This window comes from Spea bombifrons, chromosome 5 (assembly GCF_027358695.1).
Source record: "Spea bombifrons isolate aSpeBom1 chromosome 5, aSpeBom1.2.pri, whole genome shotgun sequence".
NCBI lineage: Eukaryota > Metazoa > Chordata > Amphibia > Anura > Pelobatidae > Spea > Spea bombifrons.
The window spans coordinates 39711579-39739364 of record NC_071091.1 but is presented as its reverse complement, the minus strand read 5'-3'; the positions used below and the strand labels follow the sequence as shown (position 1 = coordinate 39739364).

The following is a 27786-nucleotide window of genomic DNA, read 5'->3' as shown; positions in this document are numbered from 1 at the left end:
CAGATTGAAACAGAGTAAATGACACAAAACCTTTTAGTTTTCCTCTCATTGATTTCTGGGCCTAGAAAGTTTTGTCCTCTGAAGCGACTACAAATTCAGGAGGCTCTGGATAAGTAAAAATTAAATAGTTCTATTTATTCCTACAGAAAGTAAAGTGCTAGGAAACAGACAACCAAATACACACCAGGACAGGCTCTGACACACCGACACCCAAACACACACACACCAGGAAGGGCTCTGCCACACTGACACCCAAACACACACACCAGGACAGGCTCTGCCACACTGAAGCCCAAACACACACACAGCAGGACAGGCTCTGCCACACCGACAACCAGACACACGCACACACACCAGGACAGGCTTTGCCACACCGACAACCAGACACACACACACCAGGACAGGCTCTGCCACACCAACACCCAAACACACAACAGGACAGGCTCTGACACAACAACACCCAAACACACCCAAACCAGTACAGGCTCTGCCACACCAACACCCAAACCCACACACACCAGGAAAGGTGCTGCCACACCGACACCCAAACACACACACACCAGGACAGGCTCTGCCACACTGAAGCATAAAAAATTATTTTCTACACTGCATTGTCATTGACTGCCCCTTTTGTATTTTTGCCCCCTTGTTTATTGATGCCCCAGCCAGGCCTTCTTTACTATTGATTAATGTGCCCCCCACCACCTTGTGTATTGTCCCCCTCTGTGCATTCATGCCCCCACACCCTTTTGTATTGGTTAATGTAATGCCCAACCTCCATCTTGTCTATTGATGCCCCCACTGCCATGTGTATTACCCCCAGCCACACACACCCCTGTTTATATTTATTTTGTAATGCCATAACCCCCCCTTGAATATGGGTCCGATTTCCTATAACCCCTATTTTTTTGGTAATACTTACATTTTTCTTTTTTTCTTTTCTTGTGCTCTCCTCTGATGTGATCACCCTCTCCCGGTTTCCCAGTGGGCCAGTTCAGCCCTGCGCATGTACACATAACATCAACATGCTTTTTTTTGCTATGTTTTATTTTTGAAAATTAATGAAGCCAGCTGCTCATTAAAATCTATTTTTTCCCCATTATACTATGCGATTGAAAGTATGTAAAAACATCAATGTATCTGTTCATTTTCTTGGTTAAACCTATGAAGGGATTTAAACCTTATAGAAACCCTATAAAGACTATACTTAATCTTTAACTTATACTCAAAGGCATCTGACAAGGTCAGTCATGTTCATAAGTAATATTATGTATTGGTGGTTATTGATATAGACTAAAGTTGAATACTAGCCTGTCAAGTAACTAACAGTAATGTGATCATGGCTGCCTTCTGGACAACTGCATTATATACAGAAATAGTCAAAGCTGTCTTGACAAAGAACATGCTTAAAACTTCCCTAGGACCTTTGCTTCCGGAAAAAAAAATACTGGTTAGTTTGGACATTAATATTTAGTCTGCACATATTGACCAAACAAAGGTCAATTGTGAAAGGTTAACTTATGTTTAGTTAAAATATCAACATATTTTGTATTATTATTATGTTGTTGTTTTTCAGTGGTCTATTATGTGAAAATGCATAAATTATTTTTAACCGTTGCAATCTTAAATAATAACAAGAAGTAGTTTTAATCTATTGTACTTCAAAGAATAAGAGTAACTGAGATGACTGTTTTTTTTTTAGATATAACATAATACCTTTTTATTGGACTATTTTGTCAAGTAAAAAGCAATACTAACCACAGACATCTAAGTGAGACATAGTTAAGGTGTTAAGGAGCATGACAGAGACTAAAAAGGTGCAAGTCACAGCAGTTGTAAAAAGAATAAATAATTTGTAAGGTAGAGTAAGTGTAAACATTTACAACAGACCTTTTCCTTTAGGAACCGTTCAGTAGATTCTTTAGGAGAGAACTGCAGTCTCACTCACTGCTTGTATGTTTCTCACCTGAATAACTCACAGGGCTCCTTTTTGTAGCAGCCCCCTGCTGCTCATTGGTAACAGGTGAGTAACTGGGATAACCAGAACTCCTGGACTGGCTTCATCACCTGCTGCAAGTAAACTGTGGAGGGGAGCACTGGCCCTCCCTTCTCTCCAAATGTTCCACCCCAGGGACCCAAACGTAACTACAGTATTACCATTATTTTGTCGGTAACAAAACATTCTCCCTGGGGTTATCAAATACATTGCACTGCAGTATTTTGTGAGAAATATATATGCTATCAACCACCATGCCCTGTTCCCTGTCACAGTATATATATATATATTGTGTGTTAGACATACATTTTTAACTACATAATATGTACGTATCGCTTTGAAGTAAAGACCGTGATTGAAATATGATTTCAAAATAACAGCTGAACGCGCAGTTAGTTTTAATTCTTTAATATCAGCCCCTGATGCCGATATATATTATAATTAGCCCCTACTGACAATATATATAAATATTAGACCCTACGTAAGCATTTAATTGGGCCCCGCTCTACATTCCCTAGCATGCAATCACTCCCTCCGCTCCCAAACCCCCCAAAAATATTTGCCACACTGACTGCAGAATAGGGGAAGACTGTGAGAGTCGGTGCAGTCTTCCCTCCTTCTGACCCTACCATGACATTGAGAGGTCCTCTCCCCTGTAATCATACCAGTGTCCCCTCATTCACTAAGCCATACCTCTCTTTTACTTACTCCCTGTAGTTCAACTGAATAAGACATACAAACACTGTAGTTGCATTGTACAGCGCTACGGAATTTGATGGCGCTATATAAAACAATAAATAATAATAATAATAAACATAAATAATGTATGGAGACATAGCATATCAGGTATAGATCAACACATTAACACACAAAACCCAGCTTTGCGTGTATAGATCAATTGGAATTCACATGTGAACTCAGCACTGAAGGTATAAATCAAATAAACAGAATCAGACAAACAATTCATGTATTTGCAGGTATACAATAATAATGTATGCAAACATAGCATTGCAGGTATAGATCAACAGAACACAAAAACCCAGCATTGCAGATATAGATCAACTGGTAATCACATGTAAACTCAGCACTGAGAGTATAGATCAAATAAACAACACATGGAAAAAGCACTACAGGTATTAATCAACTGAATAAGACATACAAACCCTGTATTTGCAGGTATACATAAATAATGTATGGACACGTAGCATAGCACATATAGGTTAACAGAATAACACACAATCCCAGCTTTGCAGGTATGGATCAATTGGAATTCATATTAAAACTCAGCATTAAAGGTATAGATAAAACCCTAAATTGCAGGCATAAATCACAGGTTGCACAACCCAAAGCCAGCCCTGGCGTCCACACTGCCCACATAGAACCTGACCAGCACCCAGATAACACACATAGGACTAGGGCTGCAACAACTAATCGATAAAATCGATAATAATCGATGATAAAAATCGTTGCCAACTAATTTCATTATCGATTAAATATATTTTATGATGAGGGTCTTTTCACAGCAAATGCTCTGAAAAATACCCCTCGCTTTACAATCCGGTTCATTCAGTGTCACTTACAGTAGTTACTGCCTCCCAGTCCCTCCCTGCAGTCACTCTGATGATTGGCCCCACCCATTTCCTTATAGTGTCCACATTGGTCAGCAACTAATCTAACAGTAGATATAAAATTAATAGGGGAGGTGAGGGTTAATTTAGGGGCAGTTATGGTTGATGGGGTCTTTAGGGTTAATTTAGGGATAGTTATGGTTGATGGGGTCTTTAGGGTTAATTTAGGGGCAGTTATGGTTAATGGGGCCTTTAGGGTTAAATTAATGCTGAGGACTGAGAAATTAATTAATTTAATAAGGTTAACTTAAGGTGCAGTTAGAGGTACGGGGGGGGGGCAAACTAAGGAGAATCTAAATCCCAGGGCAGTGAAGAATAATCCTGTATTTATTTATAAAAGTATTGTGTCAGTGTGCTGTATACGAGTCTGTGAACGAGTCTGTGAATCTATGAGGGCACTGTGGCATATCTGGGGTTATAAGGCATATCTGGGGTGTATAAGGCATATCTGGGGAGGACGGAGTGGCATATCTGGGGGTATAAGGCATACTGGGGGTATAAGGCATATCAGGGAGCACAGTGGCATATCAGGGGGTATAAGGCATATAGGGTAATCAAGGCATATGTGAGGAGGGCAGAGTGGCATATCTGGGAGGCATGTGGCATATCTGGGAGGCAGTGTGGCATATATGGGAGGCAGTGTGGCATATCAGGGGGTATGTGGCATATCTGGGAGGCATGTGGCATATCTGGGGGTATGTGGCATATCTGGGAGGCAGGGTGGCAAGCCTGGGCAGGTTGGGAAATGCATTTTTATCAAAGTTTTTTTATTCTGCTGTTTGTTTTTAACATCCTGTTTGTTTATTAAATTATTTTAAATAAATGAAAAATTTACATTTATTTTTTTTATCCAATTCATTGCAAAAATAATTTGCCAACTAATCGATTATGAAAATAATCGTTAGTTGCAGCCCTACATAGGACTTGCCATCTTTCTCACCAAACAGCCCAACATTAGTCAACGTTGTCCCCAAACAGCCCGTCCTATGCCATCTTTGTCCCATAAACAACCTGCCTGTGCCATCTTGGTCCCCAGGGGTCAAACACCCTGCTTGTGCCATTGTTGCCATTTTGTTCTACAAATCAATAACACATCTATGATATATACAAATACTTTTACAGTCACTCACTAATTCACACTTCCATTCACATAATTGATTCACACAATCATTTATTCTCTTACTTTTTCACACAAATAATTTACACATATTCATTAATGCATTCTCACAAATTCATCCACACATTATTTTATATTCTCCCTCGTTCAGACAATTCACCCATACATTCATTCATATTCTCACTCATTCACACAATTCATCCAAATATTATTTCATACTCTCACTCATTCACACAATTCAGCCACACATTAATTCATACTCTCACTCATTCACACAATTCATCCACGCATTAATTCATTTTCTCACTCATTCACACAATTCATCCACACATTAATTCATTTTCTCACTCTTTATTTATTTTAATACTCTTACTACCCCCTTCCTCACTATCTACCCCCTCTCTCTCCCTTCTCACGATCTATCCCCCTCTCTTCTCACTGTCTACCCCCCTCTTTGTAGTTCGCTTACCTTGTAGAGGTCCTGGGGTGGGAGCGCAAGGCCTCTGCCGGAATATGACATCACTGCGACTGAGCTAGAGGCCCCTCTCTCTCCTCCGCGTCAACAAAACAAAACAACTTCAATTCTGGGACAATGCATTGTCCCGGATTGAGGCTGCCCAGGACCCAGGACTTAAAGTCCCATTGCGGGACTGTCCCACGCAATCCGGGACATGTGGTCACCCTACAACATATACATGTTGTTTATGTCATAGCTTTTAGCATAAATAAATTTATTAAAACTAATTTGGTTTGTCTTTGTTTAAATGTTTACCTAATGTAAACTGAAATCATGGGTAGTTTGTGACAGAGCTAGCATCATTTGATCAAGTTCCTATTGTGATGTTCTCTTCCTTCACTCCAGCTCAATTAACAATAAAGGACAGGAGCAACTACACAAATCCCGGAAAAGAAATGTAAATAACTTCTCAATTGTATACACGTAAATGGGATTTTAACCAGTTTGTGCAGAGTGACATATACATATATAGGTGCCACATAAATACTGGCAGTTACTACTGGTGGTGATTGAGGCGAAGATGGCTATAGCCGGCTAACCAGAGATTTGGGCTGATAAGTAACCATTACTTTGTTACTTCTATGCATGTGATTGATCTTTGAACATTGTAATGATTAATCTTAACATAGTATTAGCATTTTTTCAGTAGCTCAGAACACCCATTTGCCAATATTTTTGTACAGAGAAGCTAAGCTAATTCATTATCAAAAAATGCATAGCTGTGCATTTTAAGGACTGAGCTGTTCTTTTAATATGAATGTTTCCACACACTGCTGCATTTCCATATTAGGTTTTGCAGTGATATATATATAAATGCTGTATGTCACTTTTGTTATTATACACATAAGACACGACTGATTAATACTTTCTAGTATTTCCACTGGAAAAAGTTATAAGAATTCTTAAGTTCATTTTATGTAAGGAATTTAGCCTATATGAAAAAGTGCAACACAGACTTTTGCATTGGTTAACTTGCAGTGAGACATTTTCTGTGCATTATCGTATAATCAATAGCAGACATGTTAGCAAAGTTTATGTTAATGTGTTATTTTTCAGTTTGAATTTACCATAAGTACTGTATTTCTATAAGCTAGTAAATGTTTGTTCATTGGATGTTAAGTACAGGAGGCAGTTGGAATAGTTAAATCTAAGCTACCCCAACTGGAATTAGTGAGCCCAGTGGTAATTTGTGGTATACCAATTACTTTGGAAATTTAATTTGAAATCAGAAATCCTACCACTCTATAGATCTCATTTTTATTGAAACAGTTTTTACACCATTTTACTTGTGAAAAAAAAAATCACTCTTACACAGGGAATGTACTTTATATATTAGTCTGTTTCATGCATGCCCAATAGGGAATATTTACATTAAACAGAATAATTTTATTGATCCAGTGGGTTTTTGTTTACTAAAGTAAGATTTGCTAGAATAATTTGCAGGACATTTGTGATTTCAACTCTTTGACTTCATACATTTTGAAGGTTTATCCCCAATAAGCTTCTACGGCAGAAAGAGCTTAGCTAACCATGTGTAACATATAGTTAAGTTGGAGAATTTCCTCAGGCATTCAGTCGTGGGTTTGTAGGTGAAAATTTTCTTTCCTTCTGTTTCTATACAATTTTGAGTGCATCAAGGATGTGCTTAATCTACTTTTTGTTTGATAGATTTAAATGTTGAACATGCTATTAGAAATACATAAATGACTGTTTCTTTCTTCTAGAAAGAACACAGCAGGGTAAGCATGATTTACTAGTGTGTGCATGTGATGGTTGTGTCTTTTTGTTTGTCAGTCTTTTTCAAAAATCTTTCACAGTGGCATAAAAATAGAAGTACTGTATGTAGGTTGCTAATTATCAATGGAATTTGAGGAGCTGCAAATATAACGACAATATAACAACAATATAACAATAAAACAAAGATGTAAAATTTGCATTCTGTCTTGGCATATTTTCAAAAGACTTAGTATAGGAGTTTTTTTGTGTGTCTAACCCATGTGCAATGGAATAGACAGATTTTAGCTACCAGCAGGCCTTTCAGTAATCTTTGGTCCTTTGATTTTGTCATGGGTTGACTCCAAAACTGCCTTTCCCTCCAAGCTGGTATGGGCCTTTACCTTATTTACGTTGGATTTTAGCTTTTGATTTGCTTTGGCTCATATTGGTTATTTGCCTCTTCATCTTCTCCTTTTGGACGATACCCCTGGTGCTGTGTACTATGTGGTGCATCATGAATCAGCAATAAAACAAATATTTTTGCACATTGAGTACAACTTCATTTGTTGCTGCCATGGAGATCTCCCATCTTCCTGTTTATGTGCGCTACTGTACACGTTAATATTGGTGAGATTTTGTGGAGACCGAGTAGGAGAGGAGACCTGAACATTACAGTCGTAATTTTTAACAGAGCCTGGATGTTACCAGATATATGATTACTTGCACCCACCTTCTCAAAAACACATAACTCTTCCATTGAAGTTCATTTGATTTTTAAAAAAACACTCCAGCTCTCCAGTTCTGGTCCAGAGACCAGTTAACATGCATGTGATTGACTGTTTCTAGTAGAAGCACTATAGTGCACACTGATTTAAGTAGGATCACTACAGCGCCTATTAATTTCATTGGGGGTGCTACAGTGCTTGTGCTGGAAGCGTACTTAAATAATAGGTTCCAGATAGTTGTACCAAATTAATAAGCTGATGGACTAAAGCTTCTATTAAAACACTCGGCATTACCTTATTACAGTCTTGTAGTTTTATAAGGGACTCAGATATAGACATCTGAGGATCCACTTCCATATCATCTTACTCTATAGAAACTCCCTGAGATCCAGCTTCTATTCAGTGATAAACCATGACATTAGATAACAGATATTAATACATACATGTTAGAACAAGTATTGATGCTTTGCTGTTTTTTATTTTATTGGAAATAAATATATCAGTTCAGAGGTCGACAAATTTGCTTTGGATCTAGGAGCCAGCCAAAAAATTTAGGAGCCAACTTTTTTTATATTTCGTTTTTTATTTTTATTTTTTTATATTATGCAGTTAAAGCATGTTTATTAGGGCAATACAGCATTTTTGCTCCAATTTGTACAGTACTGCAGTTAACTCCTTCATGACAAGGGGTATTCTACACTATAATGACTCACACTTTAACCATTATACTTACACACACTAAAACCATACAGTAACAGACACATACATGCCAACATCATATGCTCCAAAACAGTAACACCCTACAGTAACACACACCCTAACACACATGCAAACACCATACACTAATACACAAATTATATGCTGACATACACATTCATGCTAATGCTATACTGTAACATACACAACACAATACATGCTATCACTACATTCTTACACACATACACTATTCAACAACATACACACACTCTCTAACAATTTACATATATAAAAACACAGACTTTAACACAATGCACACTGAATGTGGCACTACAATACATCAGACATACTGGAACTGGTACTATACATTTACACATGCACATACGTGCAGCCTGACTCCAGCACTATACATATACACAATGACTGACACCACAGTATACACATACATATACTACCCCCCACTTCGTAAAGACCTTCCATGCCACTTCCTATCTTCTGCCAATGTGAATCTGGCACCCTATGTTCTCCTGCAGGTGTATAGTAGTGAAGAGTTGGGGTCACGTAATGCACGTTATGTGACCCCGCTGGGCGCCTCATGTAACCCACTTCCCCATATCCCTGCAGGAAATCGTAGGTTGCCAAATTCACAATGGTCGCCCTCACTAGTTTTTACCCCCTTGTTCCCCAAAAACCCTGGGCACTAGGATGTTGCTTCTAGTTACCGTAGCAACTTGATGGTGGGGTTTGTCGGGCCCTGCATCAGTCAAAATAAATATGTTGACATCATAATACTCAATGTTGCTATTTCTTTCCATGAAATCCTTTGTAATTTGATTGCAGGACTTCATTTTGGTTTTGGGATAAATGTTTTGGACTCAATCCAAAGAGTGCATTCAAAAGACTTTTGGCTCACTGGACACTGTGAATGTGTCATTTAAACTGGCAAAGAACAGGAAGTAAGACACCATCTGAAGCTAATTAAAACACCCACTACAAAGACAATGGAATCAGGTTTAAGGTCTAGTGTGGGTTTGTAAGGCCACTTTCCATATCCGGTGTTGAATGACATCACTATAGTCTGTTAGAAACATATTTAACCCTATCAGTCCAAGCAAATATGTGTAATATGTAATAGATGGTAATGTTGCAGATCATATTGAGTAATCCTTCTGCCTCAGTATACCTTTCACCTGTCTGATGGACAGGCTAGGAAGTACATTTTTGCATTAACATTGGAGGCTGCAAATATTACAAATGTGCCTAATAATGGCCTGAGAAACTTTGATTATTTTCAGATATAAATCTTTAACAAAGATCTGACTTAAATATTATGTTTTCAACTTTCCAAATCAGCAGAGTGGGTCAGCAGTTTTAAAACTATAGCTATAGTCCTAGTCATGTCAACAGTTCTAAATATATAAGTAATTTTGGTGCAGAGTTTGAAAAGTGGCCTTCTTAGATGTCCATTTATATTCATTTTTTATGCTGTATATTTTTTTCAGGGACCTAGTGTAACGACTGTGGGTACTGGGTCAGTAGGAGTCTCTGTGCAGGGACAGGTTCAGGCTATACAAATGGCAGTCAAATGTAAAAGTACCTGCTTGCAGATGGCTGTCTGCTACAGCCTTTGCCTTCTTTTTAGGCACAACCAAAGGATAATCCAAAGAATAATCACAGTCCAGACCTGCAGCGCCAGGAAGTACAATGCTCTAGGAAGGGAGCACCCCTGGTATACACTTTAAAGGCCCTTAATTGGCTGACGGTGTGTCAGGAACCAGTGACAACTGGACAGGGACATACATAGAGGAAACCCAGCAAACACAGAGCCTCCTGGTGATAAGACTAGTAGGTTCATGGTCTACCGTGCACACTGTCACTGGACCTAGCATCATAAGGGGTCCAACAATTTGGTATTTTCTATGTCCCGCTACTACATGAGGTTTATACAGTTTCCTACTTTACTGTTTACTTCAAATAAAACAGTGTATAAACAATGTATGAGAACCATGGTGTTTTGATATACCATCTAGCCACAATACATGGGTCCAAATGTGGACTAGAACTACCTTTATTTGATACTTAAATTTGCAGTAAACAAATTACCTTATTTGTTTTATTGGTTTTAACACATCTGTCAAAGTTAGTGTGAAATTAGTATGGGCTATTTTATGAAGAAATAAGTCAGTGCTTCCTTAACTTTAAGCATCCTGTGCATGGTCATTTTGTGGCCCTAAACAACTCTTGACAGTTATTATGGTTTATTATTTTATATTTCAGAACAGGGAAAATCAATATCCTGTCTGCTTGTTGATTTTCTCAGCACTTTTTCTGCTGTGAACTGTCCTATTTATGTTAAACATATGTAACAGTTATTGTTGCAGTTATGTAACAAAGAAAGGTGTTTACTGGTGTGTTTGTTACAAAGGATATGTCGTAAAATGGTAACCTTGATACTCTTTATCATAAGTAACTCTTGGTGGCCCTATCACCTAAAATAAATTATTATGTGTGTTCAGATTGTGTGCTTAGAGCATAACATTCACTGTCAGTAAATTGTAGATGAAAGAAAAGTAGTAAGCAATTTGCAGATATCATTGCCACTGTTTATTTTTATTTGCATGGAATACTTCAATAAATCAAACTTTAGAACTTAGAGTGAACTACTATCCCCAAACTCATTCCAGATGATGATTTACCCATCTGATGCCAGTTAGTTTGTAACTATAGATAGAAATGTAAATCACTGTCCGTAAGTATTTGTATACAAATTAAGGGATACAGCTTACTTTCCCATTCTACTGATTACGTGTGAAAAACTAGTAAGAATGAATTGTGGATATTGGTATTGTAGTATAAAACTACTTACAAACTTTTTGTTCAAAGCATTGTGACCAACCACAACTCAAAGTCTGTGAACTGAATTTGTTTCCTGTTGTGGTAGAATGAGTGATGGAAATATGACATCTGTTACATTTGATATGTGTTTTACTGGGTCTCATATTTACCATCTACTTAGCCCATGTGAGTTCATTTGGCCCAGCTGACTAATTATTTAATTTAGTAATATTTTTCTGGTATGTTTGTAAAGTCTTACATTCACATGTTCACAAAATCATTGTTAATCCAGGTTCTGTTACTTAGGGACTACAGATAATATTTGGATCCTCCTGTTAAAGTGGGGGTAGACAAATTTTGTTTGGAACTAGGAGGCAACCAAATAAATTAGGAGCCAGCCTTTTTTCTTCTCCAATTATGTTTTTATTGTTATATATATCGCCCCCCTGGTCTGGAGTTAATTGATGTTTATTTGGGCAATACAAAATAAGACACACATTTCTTCAGTGCTGCATGACTTTGTACAGAACCACAGTTAACCCCTTCGTGACAAGGAGTATTTCACACTATAAAGACTATTTTTGTGTTTTAGCATACCTGCCAAAGATTATGTTGTTTCAGTGTTTCATAGCCATACATAAACAATGTTTCACAACCATTGTCATGCTGATAAATATTATTTACTGGGGGCATGTACCTAGACATGTTGCCAAACATGTTAGTCTTGACAAACGCCCAGGGTCTTGCAGTTCAAGAGGTTTCAAACTGGCAAGGACTGCCATCGTGAATCCAGCACCTTATGCTTTCCTGCTGGAGCGTGGCAAAGCAGGTGCAGTGAGGCAGCCATCGGGGTCATATAATGCAGGAAGATGTTAGTCACCATGGCAACCTGGTGCCCAGGGTTTCTGGAGCCTTATGTTAGGGTACTTGTCACCTAAGCCACATGCACAGTTTAATGACATATTTCTTAATGTAAACCTAGGAAGCTTTTCCAGAAATTGATTAGACCCTTCAAAAGTGAAAACAATTGGCTTAATGCCCCGCTATTAATTTATAGTTGCAGCACTGATTTTTATAAAGAGTGTTTTCCACGGTTCATTATTTGAGTTTAGCCTAATAAAGCGGTTGAAAGCATTAATGGAAAAATTGCCTAACTTATAGTCACTTGTTTTGTAGTAGCACAGTCCTGATTAAGTGTTGGGGACTTGACTTTCAAGACAGCACAGACAGATGGAATTTTTCAGAGGGCAGCATTTTGTTCTTCTTTTAAACAAAGTGGGAAGATATGTGGTCTGTTTAGTTGCAGAATGTTTACAAGCTGTATAAATTCGTTGATACCAGATTTCTCTTTCCTAATTTTTGGACTTATTTAAGTATATATATATATATATATATATATTATACATATATTTACATTTATATACCACATTAATAATGGCGACAGGTCCAACTCTTCTAGATTTATATTTCTTATTATACAATATAGAACCAGGCTTTTTAAAGCCACAGCATATGAGTCGTCAAGTATTGTGCGTAACAGTGGCTTCTTAATACAGTGTTGTACAACCTTTCATTTCGCTAAAATGCTTTGTAGCTTACTTAGGAACTACCTGCTAAATACTACTGTTAGCACATCAAAGATTTGCCTAAACTTCATAGATGTATTAAAATGTTTCTGTAAACTAAAAGATTATAGGGCTGTGGTATAACTCCCCTGTGGTGGTGAGGTATGTAGCATAACTTAGGTCTGCTTGGTAAGGAGGAATAAACGTTTGAGAGAGTACAGGGTCAAAGAAATTAGGAGAAAGTATCTGGATGAGGAACACAGGGCCTGCAAGATAAACAATGGAGACAAAATATATATTTGTTAAGAGTGAATACTACCTTGCATCACTTGCATTGACTCTATTAATATACCTGTAAATGTAATGGAAATTGCAAACTTGTCTAAACTAAACCAAATAACTCATATTTCATAATGCTTAAAGCTTTGTTTACACACACGCTGTTTGCTTCAACTATGACACCATTATTTTGCCTTAATGAAAATGTTCAGCATCAGCTGTTATATTGGCTTTGCTCCATAGCTTTCATACATATTTTCTGGTGGTTTCTGTTAATAATATTGTTTAGTTTAATGGCAAATGTAGCATTGAAAAAACACTCATAGAATCGATCTTTAAATAGTATTTTGCCAATCAAAAGACAACTAGACTTCAAGCCAGTATGACTGATAACAAAAAAGACAAGGGACATACTGCATAGTCTAATGACTAATGATCCAATTTTGACACAAATTGTGCCAAAAAACATAAGATCCCAAAAAATATACATATTTAGATTTTTGGTAATTTGTGGCGTTTATTATTATTTATTGTTTTATATAGCACCATCAACTTCCATAGCGCTGTACAATGGGTAGACAGGACATAACAAGTAGTATGTAACATAACAAATTGACTTACAGAGACAAGAGGTAAGGAGGGCCCTGCGCAAACGAGCTTACATTGAATTTATTGAATGATATCAATCATGGTTGTTTTTGTAAATTTGTCTTCTGTTGATGAAATGTTGCTTATAGAGTATTTTGTCACATTTCACAATTTATTCACAAGTGATTCACTTATTGTTTGCTACTGTTATGGCACATTGAGTCAGGTTGGGTAACACATTTTTGGTTGAAGGCATTTTCCTAGATATATTATTCTACCTTGCGTGTGTGGTTTAAACCATTTTTTGTGCAGAATAAAAATTGGCAAAACATTTTTATTTGCAATTTGCTTCAATGTTTGTGTAAGAATAGTAACTTGTGAAAAATCCTATATTATATTGAAAATGTTTTCATCTTCTATAAAAATTGTATGTGTATGTATTGTACCTTTTGCATCCAAACTTACACCTAATGTTCCTTTGATATTGTGTTGTTTTTTTTTAGCGGAGAGTGAAAGATGTGATATCGCCTATTGTCTTTGAAACATCATATAGCCTTGGGGAGCATGTGATTGGAAATGAGGAGAAAGAGTTACCACCACTCAAACCTGTACTTCGCTGGAAAAAAGGACAGAAAATTTCACAGAGGAACCAGGTAACAAGATGTGACGGAGACCCGTACTCGGACTAAGTAGCTACGTTGTAGAAATCTTCCTTGCCGTGAATGCTCGGTTGTTCAAGGGTTAATCCTCTGTAATTCTACCCCAAGCACTAGTCGATACTTAGTGTACGTGTAAAACAGAACTCAGTTTATTAAAGACAGAACAGACATTTGTACACAACACATGATAGGATTAGGAGTATAATCTCATCAACCACCAGGCAGCCCTGCGCCACTATACAGTTCTATGGCCAGCAATGCTCACCCAACAAAGAGTCACTATGTTGGGGAGATCCCAAGGGATCTGAGCTTGTTATGGTCCAAAAAAGGACGTGATCCAACATCAGGACCCTGAGCGACAGCGTTGGGAACTTCCCAGGGAATAGCCCGCGCATTAGCCTTCCCAGAGTTCCATAGCCTCGACTGGGTAAATCCTGGTCCTAAAGATTGGTAATAAAACCAGGGTTTCAAATGAGCTCCCTCTCTGTAACCACCACCACGTATTGCTCACCAAGAGCTTAATGTAACCTGACAAGAGCGACGTGGTGGGACAAAGGGTGTCCATAGCAATGCAGTTCCAACTGTTGGCGGACATTGCCGCAGTACCTAGCAGCAGTACCTAGCCGCAGTACAGTTCCATGAATTTGCAACAAGGTCCCACTCAGGCCCATCAATCATTTCCTGGCTTATAGAACTCCCATAGCTGGCTAGATCATGGGTAGACCAGATGGCATTTCCTGTTCACCCTGTGCCCCCCAATGAGCACAGGGTGACTTAGACATAAGAGGGGACTGGGCAGGCAGCTAAGGACTCTCCACAGGAATCCACCAGTGCCCCCTCCCAATCTCAAACATACCCCCGTGTGTCCTCAGCCTCAGGGGGTTACCGTGATAAAGATGATTATTTTTTATGAATAGGTGAAATAGACAATAAATGAATAGGTCCCGTTGAAGCCAAAGGGATAACCTGTCGTGCCATCTCTGGTCTCCATCTGCTTGTGAGTGCAGGGGCGTAACTAGAAACCTCAGGGCCCCGGTGCGAGAATCTGTTAAGGCCCCCCCCCAACCCATCTATCCCTTTCTCACAATCTACCCTTTCCCTCCCTACCCCCTCTTCTCACTATCTCCCCTCTCCCTCCCTACCCCCACTTCTCACTATCTCCCCTCTCCCTCCCTACCCCTTCTCACGATCTACCCTCTCCCTCCCTACCCCCCTTCTCACGATCTACCCTCTCCCTCCCTACCCCCCCTTCTCACAATCTACCCTCTCCCTCCCTACCCCCCTTCTCACGATCTACCCCCCCTCTTCTCACGATCTACCCTCTCCCTCCCTACCCCCCCTTCTCACGATCTACCCTCTCCTTCCCTACCCCCCCTTCTCACGATCTACCCACTCCCTCCCTACCCACCTTTGTAGGTCACTTACCGTCAACTCCTGTGTTGGGAACGTGAGGTGTTTGTCTCGGGTGCCGGCGCTCAGCGTGAAGCGCCGACATGGCGCTCGCGGCGGCAGCTGCGGCGGGGAGCAGAGGAGTCGTGGATTTTTGTCAGTCAGGGGGGCCCAAGAGGTGCCGAGCGGTTGTTTTCAGTAACCGCTCGGCACCCCTTGGGCCCCCCTAACTGGCAGAACTCCAGGGCCCGGTTGCAGTCGCGACCCCGGTAGTTCCGCCACTGTGTGAATGCATACATGGAAGCTATTAAATAAGCTGCTAGTAGCATAGGCTTGTTATTTGAGTGGCATCAACATGCTAACTGTCTTTGCTGTCATGCAGGTAAAGACTAGAAACCCTCTTTCATGTATACAGTTGTTAGAACAGTGGCTAGTATGATATAGAGGTTAGCTCGTACCCACTATCAGGTGGCGTCTTGTCATATTTATAAATATGTAAACAAACTGGTGTAGGCCACTTAATGCCTTACAGACATATCCAAAAATTATAATGAAAATGTTTAACTGCACCAGAAGGTTGTTGTGCATAATGAAACACGGGGACTTATCGGTACAAATAATAACAATAATACAATAATATAATGTCATATTCTAGACGTTCACCACATTTACAGACCTTATAAACGGGTTGTGTAAACTTGCAAACTATCCTATTGATGTAATTTGTTGCAATTATGTAAGATATAAAATGATAATATGGAAAAAAAAAAGAAACTAAGTAAAAATAAGGCTTTAAAAAAAAAATTGGTTATGTTTAGTCAGGCTCTACATTATTATAGTATACAACCACTCCTATATGATTTGGAGTAGTATATACAGTATTAATACATCACTGTGACAAAACATTAGCAAAGCAGGTGGTGTGATAAATAATTTTTTTTATCATCAGGGCTTAAATGCCCTGTAGTAAAACATACGACTGACAAGCTTCTTCCACAGAAATTTTTAGTATCTATTTCTCTCTGACAACAAAGTCAGCTGCATCCCAGCTGTATAAGAAAAGGGGTGCATACTTGAAAATAAGTGCAAATATCAACACATTTTGAACAGTGGCGTACCAACTTGTTCCTGTCTCTTTCTGACCCCTTCTGACCTGGACCATGTCTTTATGGACCTTGCTTTGTGCACTGAGGCACGGTAATGCTGGAATACAAAAGGGTATTCCCCAAACTGTTGAAAGCATTATGATTTTCCTTCACTGGAAGTAGTGGGTCTAGCCCAAAACCTGATTTCAATAATTAAGAGATACCGTGTCCCGGTACTTTTGTCCATATACTGTTGCACAAAGTAGAAGAACTAGACTGGCCGCTTAGAGCCCTAACCTCAATCCCCATCGAACACCTTTGGGATGGACTGGAATGGAGATTGTGAGCCAGACCTTCTCATCCAATATTGGTGTCTGACCTCACAAATGCTCTAGATGAATGGCCAAACATTCCCACAGAAGCTCTCCAAATCTTGTGGAAGCTGTTATAGTTACAAAAGGGGGGACCAACTTTATATTAATAACTATGTCATCAAAGTCCCTGTTGTCCCAAAACTTTTGTCCATATAGTGTGTGTATGTGTGTGTGTGTGTATATATATATATATATATATATATATATATATATACACACATACATGCTAGCTATGCCCATCATTGAAAAGTGCATGCGCATTATTTTTCTTTTCTCCGTTTTTTTAATTTTTCTTTCTTCCCCTTTTCCAAATTTTCTTTTTCCTCTGCTCCCAGACTTTCCTTCTCTATCTTTTGTTCTTCTACTCCCAGTGCTAGTATCCTTTAGGCCCTCCTTCTGTACAGAACTCTATCCAGCAGATCCATCACAAGACACACAGCATTAAACAATAATGAACAGATTATAACCATGCACTCCAATACAAATGGTGCGCTTACAACACCACTTTTTACAGCATATAGCTCAGGGCTCAAGCCCCCTTCTCAATGCACCTACCCTCCAGTAGACCCTTGTCAATGTAAGAACTGTTTGCCACACTTGGGTCCAATCACAGATCCCTACCATTATCATTGACCATCCCCATACTTCTGCAGGGGCCCAGCTGTGCATGAGAAATCTATATTTGTTTCTGGAAACTGAAGTGTGTGGGATGTTTTAATTTCAAAAGACAGTCCTTTGTGACAAGGTTATGAATGAGATTGGTAACCCCAGAATGGTGTAGTACCTTTTATAAGGTCAATGCCATCCTGTTGTCAAAATGCACTTGGGTGATAAATCAATGTCTAATCTAATTATCTTGACCACTGGGGTGTGGCAGGAGCAGAGCACTTAAATTAACGGGCTTAGTTAAATCTGAAAAGTGTAAACACTGCCATCTGCTCTTAAATTTTTAAAAGCTGAATATGGGATGCCAAGTGACCTCAGAAGTTTGATCTACAGAAAACTAAACTGGTTAATTCATTTAATTTATTGGTGATAAAATTGCTTGTTTTGACACCCCAACAATAAAATTAGCATTAAGCCATGCAATTATTACGGTGAGTGGGAAAATATTAAATACCGTATTTGCTCGATTATAAGACGACCCTGATTATAAGACGACCCCCCAAAATCAAAATATTAATTTAGGAAAAAAACAAAAAGCCTGAATATAAGACTACCCTATAGGAAAAAAGTTTTACTAGTAAATATTAATTCATGTAAACTAATTTTCATATTTAATAAAAGCTATGATTGAGAAACATATATTTTTTATTTCCTTTTATTTGCCAACCTGCCCCCCCCCAGTTATGCACATCTGCCCCCAGGCTTGCCACTCTGCCCCCAGAAATGCCTTATACCCCCCAATTTGCCCCTCTGCCCCATGATATGCCTTATACCCCTATATGCCACTCTGGCATATAGGGGGTTAAAAGGCATATCATGGGGCTGAGTGGCATATAGGGGGTTAAAATGCATTTCTGGAGAGATATATATATATATATATATATATATATATATATATATATACTGCGAACAGCAATCACACTCCTATCAAGCCAAGACAGCCAGTACATGCTGGAACCTGGGGATGTTAGAAGTGTGATTACAGCCTCCCTATGCCATGCTACCACCCCCACCCCCCTTACACATCCATGCTATCACACACACACACACACTCATTCACAAACATTTAAATACTCATTCATTCCATTAATCACACATACACACACACGCTCAAACCCGCCACCCCCTTACCTGAACTGCAGATCTCCCACTAGCAGACTTCTGCACGGGCCCAGCTGTGCGAGCAACTTCTCTGGCCCCGCCCCCAGAGGAAGGAGGGGGGAGGTAGAGTTATGTGAGGACTGTGCTAGCTTCCTGTTTCCTGCTGCTAATAGCAGAGACGCTGCTCGCGATCAAAGCCCGGTAAGCAGCACGGCCGAAGCAGAATGAGGTCTGAATGAGAAGACGACCTCGATTATAAGACGAGGGGTATTTTTCAGAGCATTTGCTCTGGAAAAAACCTCGTCATATAATCGGGCAAATACGGTACATTGTTATACACATTATGAAATGTATATACGGTACATGTACAGTGGCAAGAAAAAATATGTGAACCCTTAGGAATTACCGGCATGTATTACTAGCATAACTTGAAATATGGTATGATCTTTTCAATAATGAACAAACACAATTTATTTTAACTGATAAAACAAAGATTATTGTATTGTTCTTGTCCATATTGAATGCATCATTCAAACATTCACTGTGTGGGTTGGAAAAAGTATGTGAACCCCTAGGCTAATGACTTTAACAAAACAACTCAGCATCTGCTGAAGTTAACCATGCCTTACAAAACATATACAGAAGAGCTATAATCAAGAATTGTTGATTTGCATAATGCTGGAAAGGGTTATAGAGGATAATGTCATAATGTAACATTACCTCATTAGAAGTTTGGTGATGCAGCAGGACAATGACCATAAATATTGAAGTAAATCTACTACAAAATGTCTTAAAATATCTGTCATTAGAGATGCCGTGGAATGACCTCAAGAGAGATGTTCACACCAGATATCTTAAGAATTTCACTGAGCTTAAGCAGTTCTGTAAGGAACACTGGTCTAAAGTTCATCCTGAACGTTGCACAGGTTTGATCTGCAGCTACCAGAAATGCTTGTTTGAGGTCATGGATGCCAATGGAAATTCGACCAGTTATTATATCCAATGTTCACTTGCTTGTTCCACAAGCACTGTGAATGTTTAATGGGTGTGTTTAATTAAGAAATGAAATATTATCTGCCAGGCCCCATCCAGGCAGCGGAGCTGCATATCTCTGTCTTAATACAGTTTCCCTGTATGAAGACATTCCTGGATTTTGTTATGCCCTGTACTGTGCTTCTGATTCCTTAATTCCAGTTCTGCTCTTTGCTTCAGCTCTGTTCACTTTATAAGTTGTGCCCCATCCGTTATGTTTGTCTCAGTCTGCAGTCTACAGGTATGTCTTTCTGATATGTGTTTAGTTTCAATGTTCAGTTTATGAGTACTTCCGTAGGCAGGGTTTAGCGTTAGGACCAGTGTTCCCTCTAAGCCGTGCGCTTGTGCGCACACGTCCAAAAATTGTGCACACAACAGTTTTTCCCCCAAAAATATATTTTTTTAAACTTTATGCGCCGCGGATATTGTGCGCACAAAATTTTTGCTCTGTGGAAATTTTTGCACAAGAAAAATTTTCTGTGCACGCCAACTAAGAAAAATTAGATGGAACATTGTTTAGGACCCATCGAATATTGGAGTACTTTGGTGTAGTGGTGGGCTAAGCATACTATGGCCATAAGATGTGACTAAATCTCCAATTATTATCATATAGTCCTAGGCTAGTCCTGTTTGGTCCTGTGGTATCTGTGTAGTCTTGTCATGTGTAGCCTGGTCAGTCTTGTCAGCCCTGTACCATGTATGTAATGTCTGGCTATGTCCCTTGGTCGCTCTGTTCCCCTTGCTTGCTATGTTTCTCCTGTGCTATGCTTAGCTTTCCATACTCCCAGCCTGCATCATGCACATGATTCTAGTGCTATGTCTCATGCCTGCTCCAGGGTGCCTACAGTAGATCACTTTGTTTTGTTCTGGACAACATCAATGTGTGTTTTTGGTGGTGTTCTCCATTACATACAGTATATAGAAGCAAATACTGCATCACATATTAGGAACATTACACCTATGGCCAAGTATGTGGGCAGTGTCATAGTTCAGGGATGCTTTGCTGCATCAGGACACAAACATTATGTCATCATTGAGGAAAACCTGATTCTGCTCTGTATCAGAAAAATTCTGGCTGTCCATCTGACAGTTGAAGCTGAAGCAGAATTATGTCATGAAGCAAGTCCATTATTCAAAAGACACAAGTATGCAATTAGAAAAAACTGTTTTGGAATGGCCTAGTCAAAGTCCAGACCTAAATCCTATAGAGATATTGAGACAGGACATGAAGTTATTCAGTTAATAACTTCAGTTAATACATGAAAACCAACAAATGTAATTTAAAATAATTTTGCAGAAGGATTGGGTCGTCATTCCTCCACAGTGCTGAGAGACTGATCAATCACTACAGGAAATTGATTGCAGTTATGGCTGCTAAAGTTGCCATAGCAAAGTAAATAGTCTAAGGAGGTGATAATGTTTCATCATTGAATTTTGCATACACTTTTTTTAGTCAAATAACTAATAACCCATATTAAAAAAATACAATGTACAGCATTATCTACAGACCCAGAGGTTGCTTCGAGAGTGATATTTCTCACAACACCAAAATGAAATTATTGTTTACAGAATAACTAAAGAAGCCCAGCTTTGGTAGCAATTAATTTACTCCATGTGATTAAGACTATTTTACCACACGGCTGTATAAAGAGGTTGTATGTGTTTGACTGATAGACAAGACTAATATACCATAGCCAAAAGAAGTACATGAAGAAAATATGCAGCCACAAAAGCATTGTATATTGTGAAAACTATTATAATCTTGAAACAGGGAAAAGTAATAGTGATAATCTTTTCTTTTTTTTACTTACAGAAATGTACATGTGCAGCAACTAGAGAAAAGTCTAATTTTTCAACTCTTTTTAAAAACAAACTACAGTGTGATGTTAATATAGGGACTGGGTTGTTCTTTTTAGTACTATTGTACAATAGCATTTACCATTTATAATTTACTTAGACAGTGGATAGCCTTTTGGCAGCTTTGGAGCTTATATAGAAATGCAGCCCCGGTCATAATGTTAGCCAACAATATCCAGAGTGGTACCCTTCTTAACCCCCATTCACAAATATTTTTGATATGAGTCTAACAGTACCAATGACTGTAATACTTTATAATATTATTTTTTTTTCTTTTTCAGACATTTTTTGAAAGGAATTGTAGGTCTGATGATTGTGCTGCTGACTTGAATCTAAAGGGCAAACTTCTGCTATCAAGGTACTAAACACTGCTCTGTTTTTCTATAATTTGAACAATGAGACTTTTGTTTCCCCTTTTTCAAATCTGTCTGCCCCTTTTGTTTACCCTCAATGTCTCCCTTATGATAAGTTCACAATGTTTGATGAGTACAGAGTGATCAGTGGGTCACCAAGTCACATAAAAGGTCTAAGTAAAGACTTGACCCTAGCTGACTACACCCCTTAAGTCAGGTGTCCATCTTGGCTGTTTGTGATGTTTCCAGATGTCCATGTGACAGCTCTTGGCAGCTAAAATTTAATTTTAGCACATCTATTTCAAGCATGAATAGATGGGCCAACTGGTTTTTAACTGCTGTCAAGTTATATGTTCACATGGGTCATTTTATGCTTTTATTATTTCTAACTTTTTCACACAGTTTTTTCTGTCATAATATAAGATTTGGTATTATGTTTGCAACCATTCAAATGCCCTCTGGCTGTTAAATATATTTTTGGCCTCATTTTCCACACCACCTTTCAGTGCCTATTATACCTACTTTTTTCTATTATCCCATCATTTTTCATTAGGACACTTTAAGGGAATTCTGTCTTCAAACTGTTGTATAATCATATACAAATCAACCTCAGCGAATATCATTAACATATGGAGAAAACATGAATAAAAATGTGTGTTAATAGCGTATTCTTGGGATTTAATTCTCTTATGTGGAAAAATATTTTTTCTTTCCTTTTTTTGACTTCACATTTGTTGTCAATCAAATCATCATTGCACTACTGGCAACCTGTGTCCTAGATACCAGGGGTTTTGTGGCACCATGGTCTATGTGAAAAAACCTACAATGGGACATTACACATTTAACCACTAGCAAATGTATGGGGCTGCAGGGAAATATTTATATAGCTTCTCCCTCTGTCACTGGCTTTCTAGTATAACACTTTCCCGATGCTCTGTGTCTTTGGTCTATGATAAGGCATGCAGACAGAACCCTGCTAAGCCCAAGGAGCACAGGGGTGTAGCTGTATTTAATTTTGAAGTTTTAGCCAATGCCAATTTTGATTTTTCTATTGACTGAACTATGGAGTGGGAGTGCAATATCACAGTGGTGAGTTCCCCTAAGTTTGCAGCACTGCAAAAAAAGTATGTGATTTAATGTATCTTTCTTGTGTGATACACTGAAGTTGGCTCTGCAGACTCCTAATTTAGTAGCCCCAGCTAAAAAAATTCGTAACTATTCTGATTTTAACTAGGCCCCTAACGGGACAGTACAGTGTTCCTGTCAGGATTCCACCCTGGCAGCCCGTATTCGTTCACCATCATGTCTGTTGCAGCCTCTAGAGGTCACCTATCAGAACGATCATTAGTATATATATGCTAATGAACTGACCAGCTGCATATGCTTACCTGGGTGCAGCCCCTCCCCTTAAATACCTGCTTATTTCACCATTCTGGGCCTTTGCATTACAGATTATCTGCCTACTGCCTGGCCCAGTTCTCCTGCTACAGTACTCTGATTCTGATTAACCCGTTGTTATCTGGCTTGCTTTTGACTTCATTCCTTGGATTCTGATTTGGCATTTGATATAAACTTACTGGTTTTGACCCGGCTTGCAGGGGAGGGCTGGCTGCCTACGGCCTGGGGGGCAAGTCTAGTCAAGGGGCCTCCGAATCAGCCCACCATCCATGCCCATCTTTTCCTGATTTTCTAACACATGTTGATGTAATGTGAGATTGGGAGTGCATCAGAACACTAAAAAAAGTCATCATGTACAGGATGCCTAAAGCCACAACTAATCCTTTTTAATAAAAAATGCAGATTGAAATAGATTAAATAACACAATACCTTCACCTTTCTGCTAACTGATTTCTATAATTCAATTTATTCCTACAGAAAGTAAAGTGCCAGGAAACAGATGATCAAATATACACCAAGACAGACTCTCTGCCTGCCACACCGACACCCAAACACACACACACCAGTACAGGGTCTGCCACACCGACACACCAAACACACATACCAGGACAGGCTCTGCCACACCAACACCCAAAAACACACGCACCAGGACAGGCTCTGCCACACCGGCACCCAAATGCACACACCAGGACAGGCTCTGCCACACCAACACCCAAACCAGGACAGGCTTTGCCACACCAACACCCAAACACACACCAGGACAGGCTCTGCCACACCGACATCCAAACACACACCAGGACAGGTTTTGCCACACCGACACCCAAACACACACGCACACACACACCAGAACAGGCTCTGCCACACCGACACACACACCAGGACAGGCTCTGACACACTGACAGACAGACACCCGCACACCAGGACAGGCCCTGTCACACTGACACCCAGACACACACACCAGGACAGGCTCTGACACCCACCAGACGGGCTAAGCTACAACAATAATAATAAAAAAAGTATTTTCCACACTGCTTTGTCGTTGACCCCCCTTTTAGTGTTTTTGCCCCTTTTGCTACCCTTGTGTATTGATGTCAGCAGACTGTAAAAGCTATATGTGTCCTGGAAAACATGGCCAATGCAGTCACCCTAATGCGCCCACACCCTTTGTATTGCCCCCAGCTAGCCCTACATTGTATATTTATCCCACCGCCCAGCCCCCCCTTTATTATTGATTTATGTGATGCCCCCAGCCAGCACCCTGTCATGAATTAATGCCCCCCTCGCACACTGATTACACTCACAGGATCTGCCCAACACCCAGAATGGAAGCATAGGACTTCCCACCTTTGCCCCAAAGAACCTGCCTGTGGTATCCTCAAAGAGCCTCCCTGTGCAATGCTTTCCCCCCACTTACACATCCATGCAATCACAAACATATTCATTCATATTCATTCATTCACTCATTCATTCACTCATTCATATATTAATTTCCTCATATACAGATACCAATCATTTACAGATACTCATTCATTCACTCATTGACAGATACTCATTCATTTTGTCAATCACGCATACTCATTCATACCACCTCCCCCACCCCCTTACCTGAACTGCAGATCTCTCTGTGCCACTTGCAGACTTCTGCAGGAGCCGCTGCATCCCTCTGCGTTCTTCTCTTGTACCGCCAGGGAAAGCAGGAATCGAGCAGAGTCATGTGAAGTGATGTAAAGTCACGTGACTCCGCTGGTTTCCTGCCTGTCCTAGATGGAACAAGAGACGCTGCTTGCACATCTAGCAATGCACAGGTAATTGGCAGGGTCTCTGTGGAAGTGATCGCGGGGTTGCGACCCCTGCAATCACAGTTAATGCAGGCTTTTGTCCTGCATTAAAGACGGCCATGGCGATCGTGCGGCCACTCAGCTGGCCGTTTTTTTTAACATTTAGGATGGCCTGGGGGCCAGTTGCCCCCCGGCCCAGCCTGCCACTGCCGGCTTGCCTAACTACATCTGCCCTCCCTGAGGGCTCCCTGCCGTGTGTCCTGTGCCCTGCTGTGTGTCCAGTACCCTGCCGTGTGTCCAGTGCCTGTGGGCTTCCAGCCGTGTGCCCTGTGTGTGGGCTTCCAGCCGTGTGCCCTATATGTGGGCTTCCAGCCGTGTGCCCTGTGTGTGGGCTTCCAGCCGTGTGTCCTGTGTGTGGGCTTCTAGCCGTGTGTCATGAGTGTGGGCTTCCAGTCGTGTTCCAGCCGTGTGCCCTGTCTGAGGGCTTCCAGCCGTGTTCCCGAGAAAGTGGGCCCCGCCAGTCCAGCTCCTGGTAATGATGCATCGTGGGGTACAAACAGACCCTCTGGTATCCCCTGCAACTGGGCTCCTACATTACCTGCTTACCCGAGCCCTGACAGTTCCTGACCTCCCCACTATAGAACAATGCATATTAAAGTACTCTTCAAGTATTTTAATATGCATTAATCCCAAAAACAAATAACGCTGTTATGTGCCTTTGTCTTCTATGGTCTTTGCCACTAATTAGCTGCTTGAATCATTCAATCAGTGGCAGGAAAGTGATTCTATTGAAATCAATGGTAGTACTTTCCACACATGGGTACTGGGGTCTGAACAGTCCCCTGCATGCAGATTTCAACCAGCCAGGGGCCAGTGTATGTCCTGTGCAGGGAGATGTGTTCGACTGAACACTTTCCCCGTAGGGCATCTAGCTGGGGGATGTGGAAAAGAGCAAATGCATATGAGGGGTATTCAGCAAAAAGGACTGTGTATATTATCACTGGAGTGAACTCTTGACCTATATGCTATTATTGTTTCTTGCAATACCCAATTTTTAAGAAGTCATCATTAACCTTCTTGTCTTTTCTCTAACAATTTGACTATAATTGTTTTCAGCTTTACCTACACATCATCCAATTCAGTACTTTTAAATAAGCCAGTGTAACCGGGGTGTATAGCATGTGTTTGCCAAAATCCCACCTTGTTTGTACAACGAAAAAATCTTAACTTCCTTTTGTTAGGATCCATTTAGCTCTCCCTTGTTGTTGGTTTGTTCTGGTAGCCTTTGTAGTGGTGAGAAAAATGGAAGGAACAGGCAATTAAAGATGCAGCTAACTTTCAAACAATTACACTGACTGAAAAAGTACGAGCTATATAGTTTTGATAATTTAATTTATTAATCTTAAAAAAGTTAAATATAACATGGTTTGAAATCTGTCTTTAAATATACCCACTCTTTCATATTTAATGTACACACTTGGAAATATTTCAAATGAACAATTAAAAATGAATTCCGATTTTGTTTTTTGTGTTCATTGGAAGTAATTATAAGTTATAGTACATAAAATATTCAATGTTTTCATGAAATGCTTTCTGGCTGTGACACATCATGTGCTATTCCATATTAAGTCAAATAATCACAAGTTATGAAGTGATGAGAGATCCCAGATTCCAAATCTGTAACACGTTTAGTGGTTGGTTTTCCTTTTTTTTTTTTTTTAATAAACTGGTTTGAAAGCTTGGCTAAGGATTTATTGTGTTTATAATGTGTCAGAATGATGGAAACTGGAAACTGCAGTCACGTAAATTTGGCAGATTACAGCTTAAATAGACATACACACTAGCAAATCCGTTAGCAAATGTGTAGGTGATACATAATCTTACCTGAAAGGCAAGTCTGATGACATAGCTATGTAAACCGTCAAATAGGGAGAGAATTTTGAGTATTCTTGCTTGCCTCTTCAGATGGCCCTTTTTTTAGGCCTCTCACACTTTAGTATATGGAGACATTGCTTCCCCTTTAACCAGGGATGCTTATAGAACTTGTATATTGCAGGTCTGCATTAAAATCAGTGCTTTGTTTAATGATAAATCTGTCTAGTTGCAGGAGCCAGCTGCTGACAGGGCCAGACTGAAAATCAGCCCAGGACAGGCTCTGTCACACCAACACCCAAACCCACACCAGGACAGGCTCTACCACACCGACACCCAGACACACACACCAAGACAGGCTCTGCCACACCGACACCCAAACACCAAACACACACCAGGACAGGCTCTGCCACACTGAAGCATATCAATTTTATTTTCTACACTGCTTTGTCATTAACAGCCCCTTTTGTATTTTTGCCCCCTTGTGTATTGATGCCCCAGCCTTTACTATTGATTAATGTGTCCCCCCCTCCACAACCCTGTGTATTGCCCCCTTTGTT

General features: G+C 39.8%; 1 protein-coding gene across 1 annotated transcript in view; it reads left to right on the top strand.

Annotated features, from left to right (window-relative positions):
* The window catches only part of ITGA9 (integrin subunit alpha 9), a 190181-nt gene that overhangs the window by 100172 nt on the left and 62223 nt on the right, over nt 1–27786 (top strand). Inside the window, exons 16-17 of the mRNA XM_053466129.1 lie at nt 14166–14315; nt 22107–22183. Coding sequence (XP_053322104.1) covers nt 14166–14315; nt 22107–22183 — 227 coding nt within the window. The remainder of the gene's footprint in view (nt 1–14165; nt 14316–22106; nt 22184–27786) is intronic.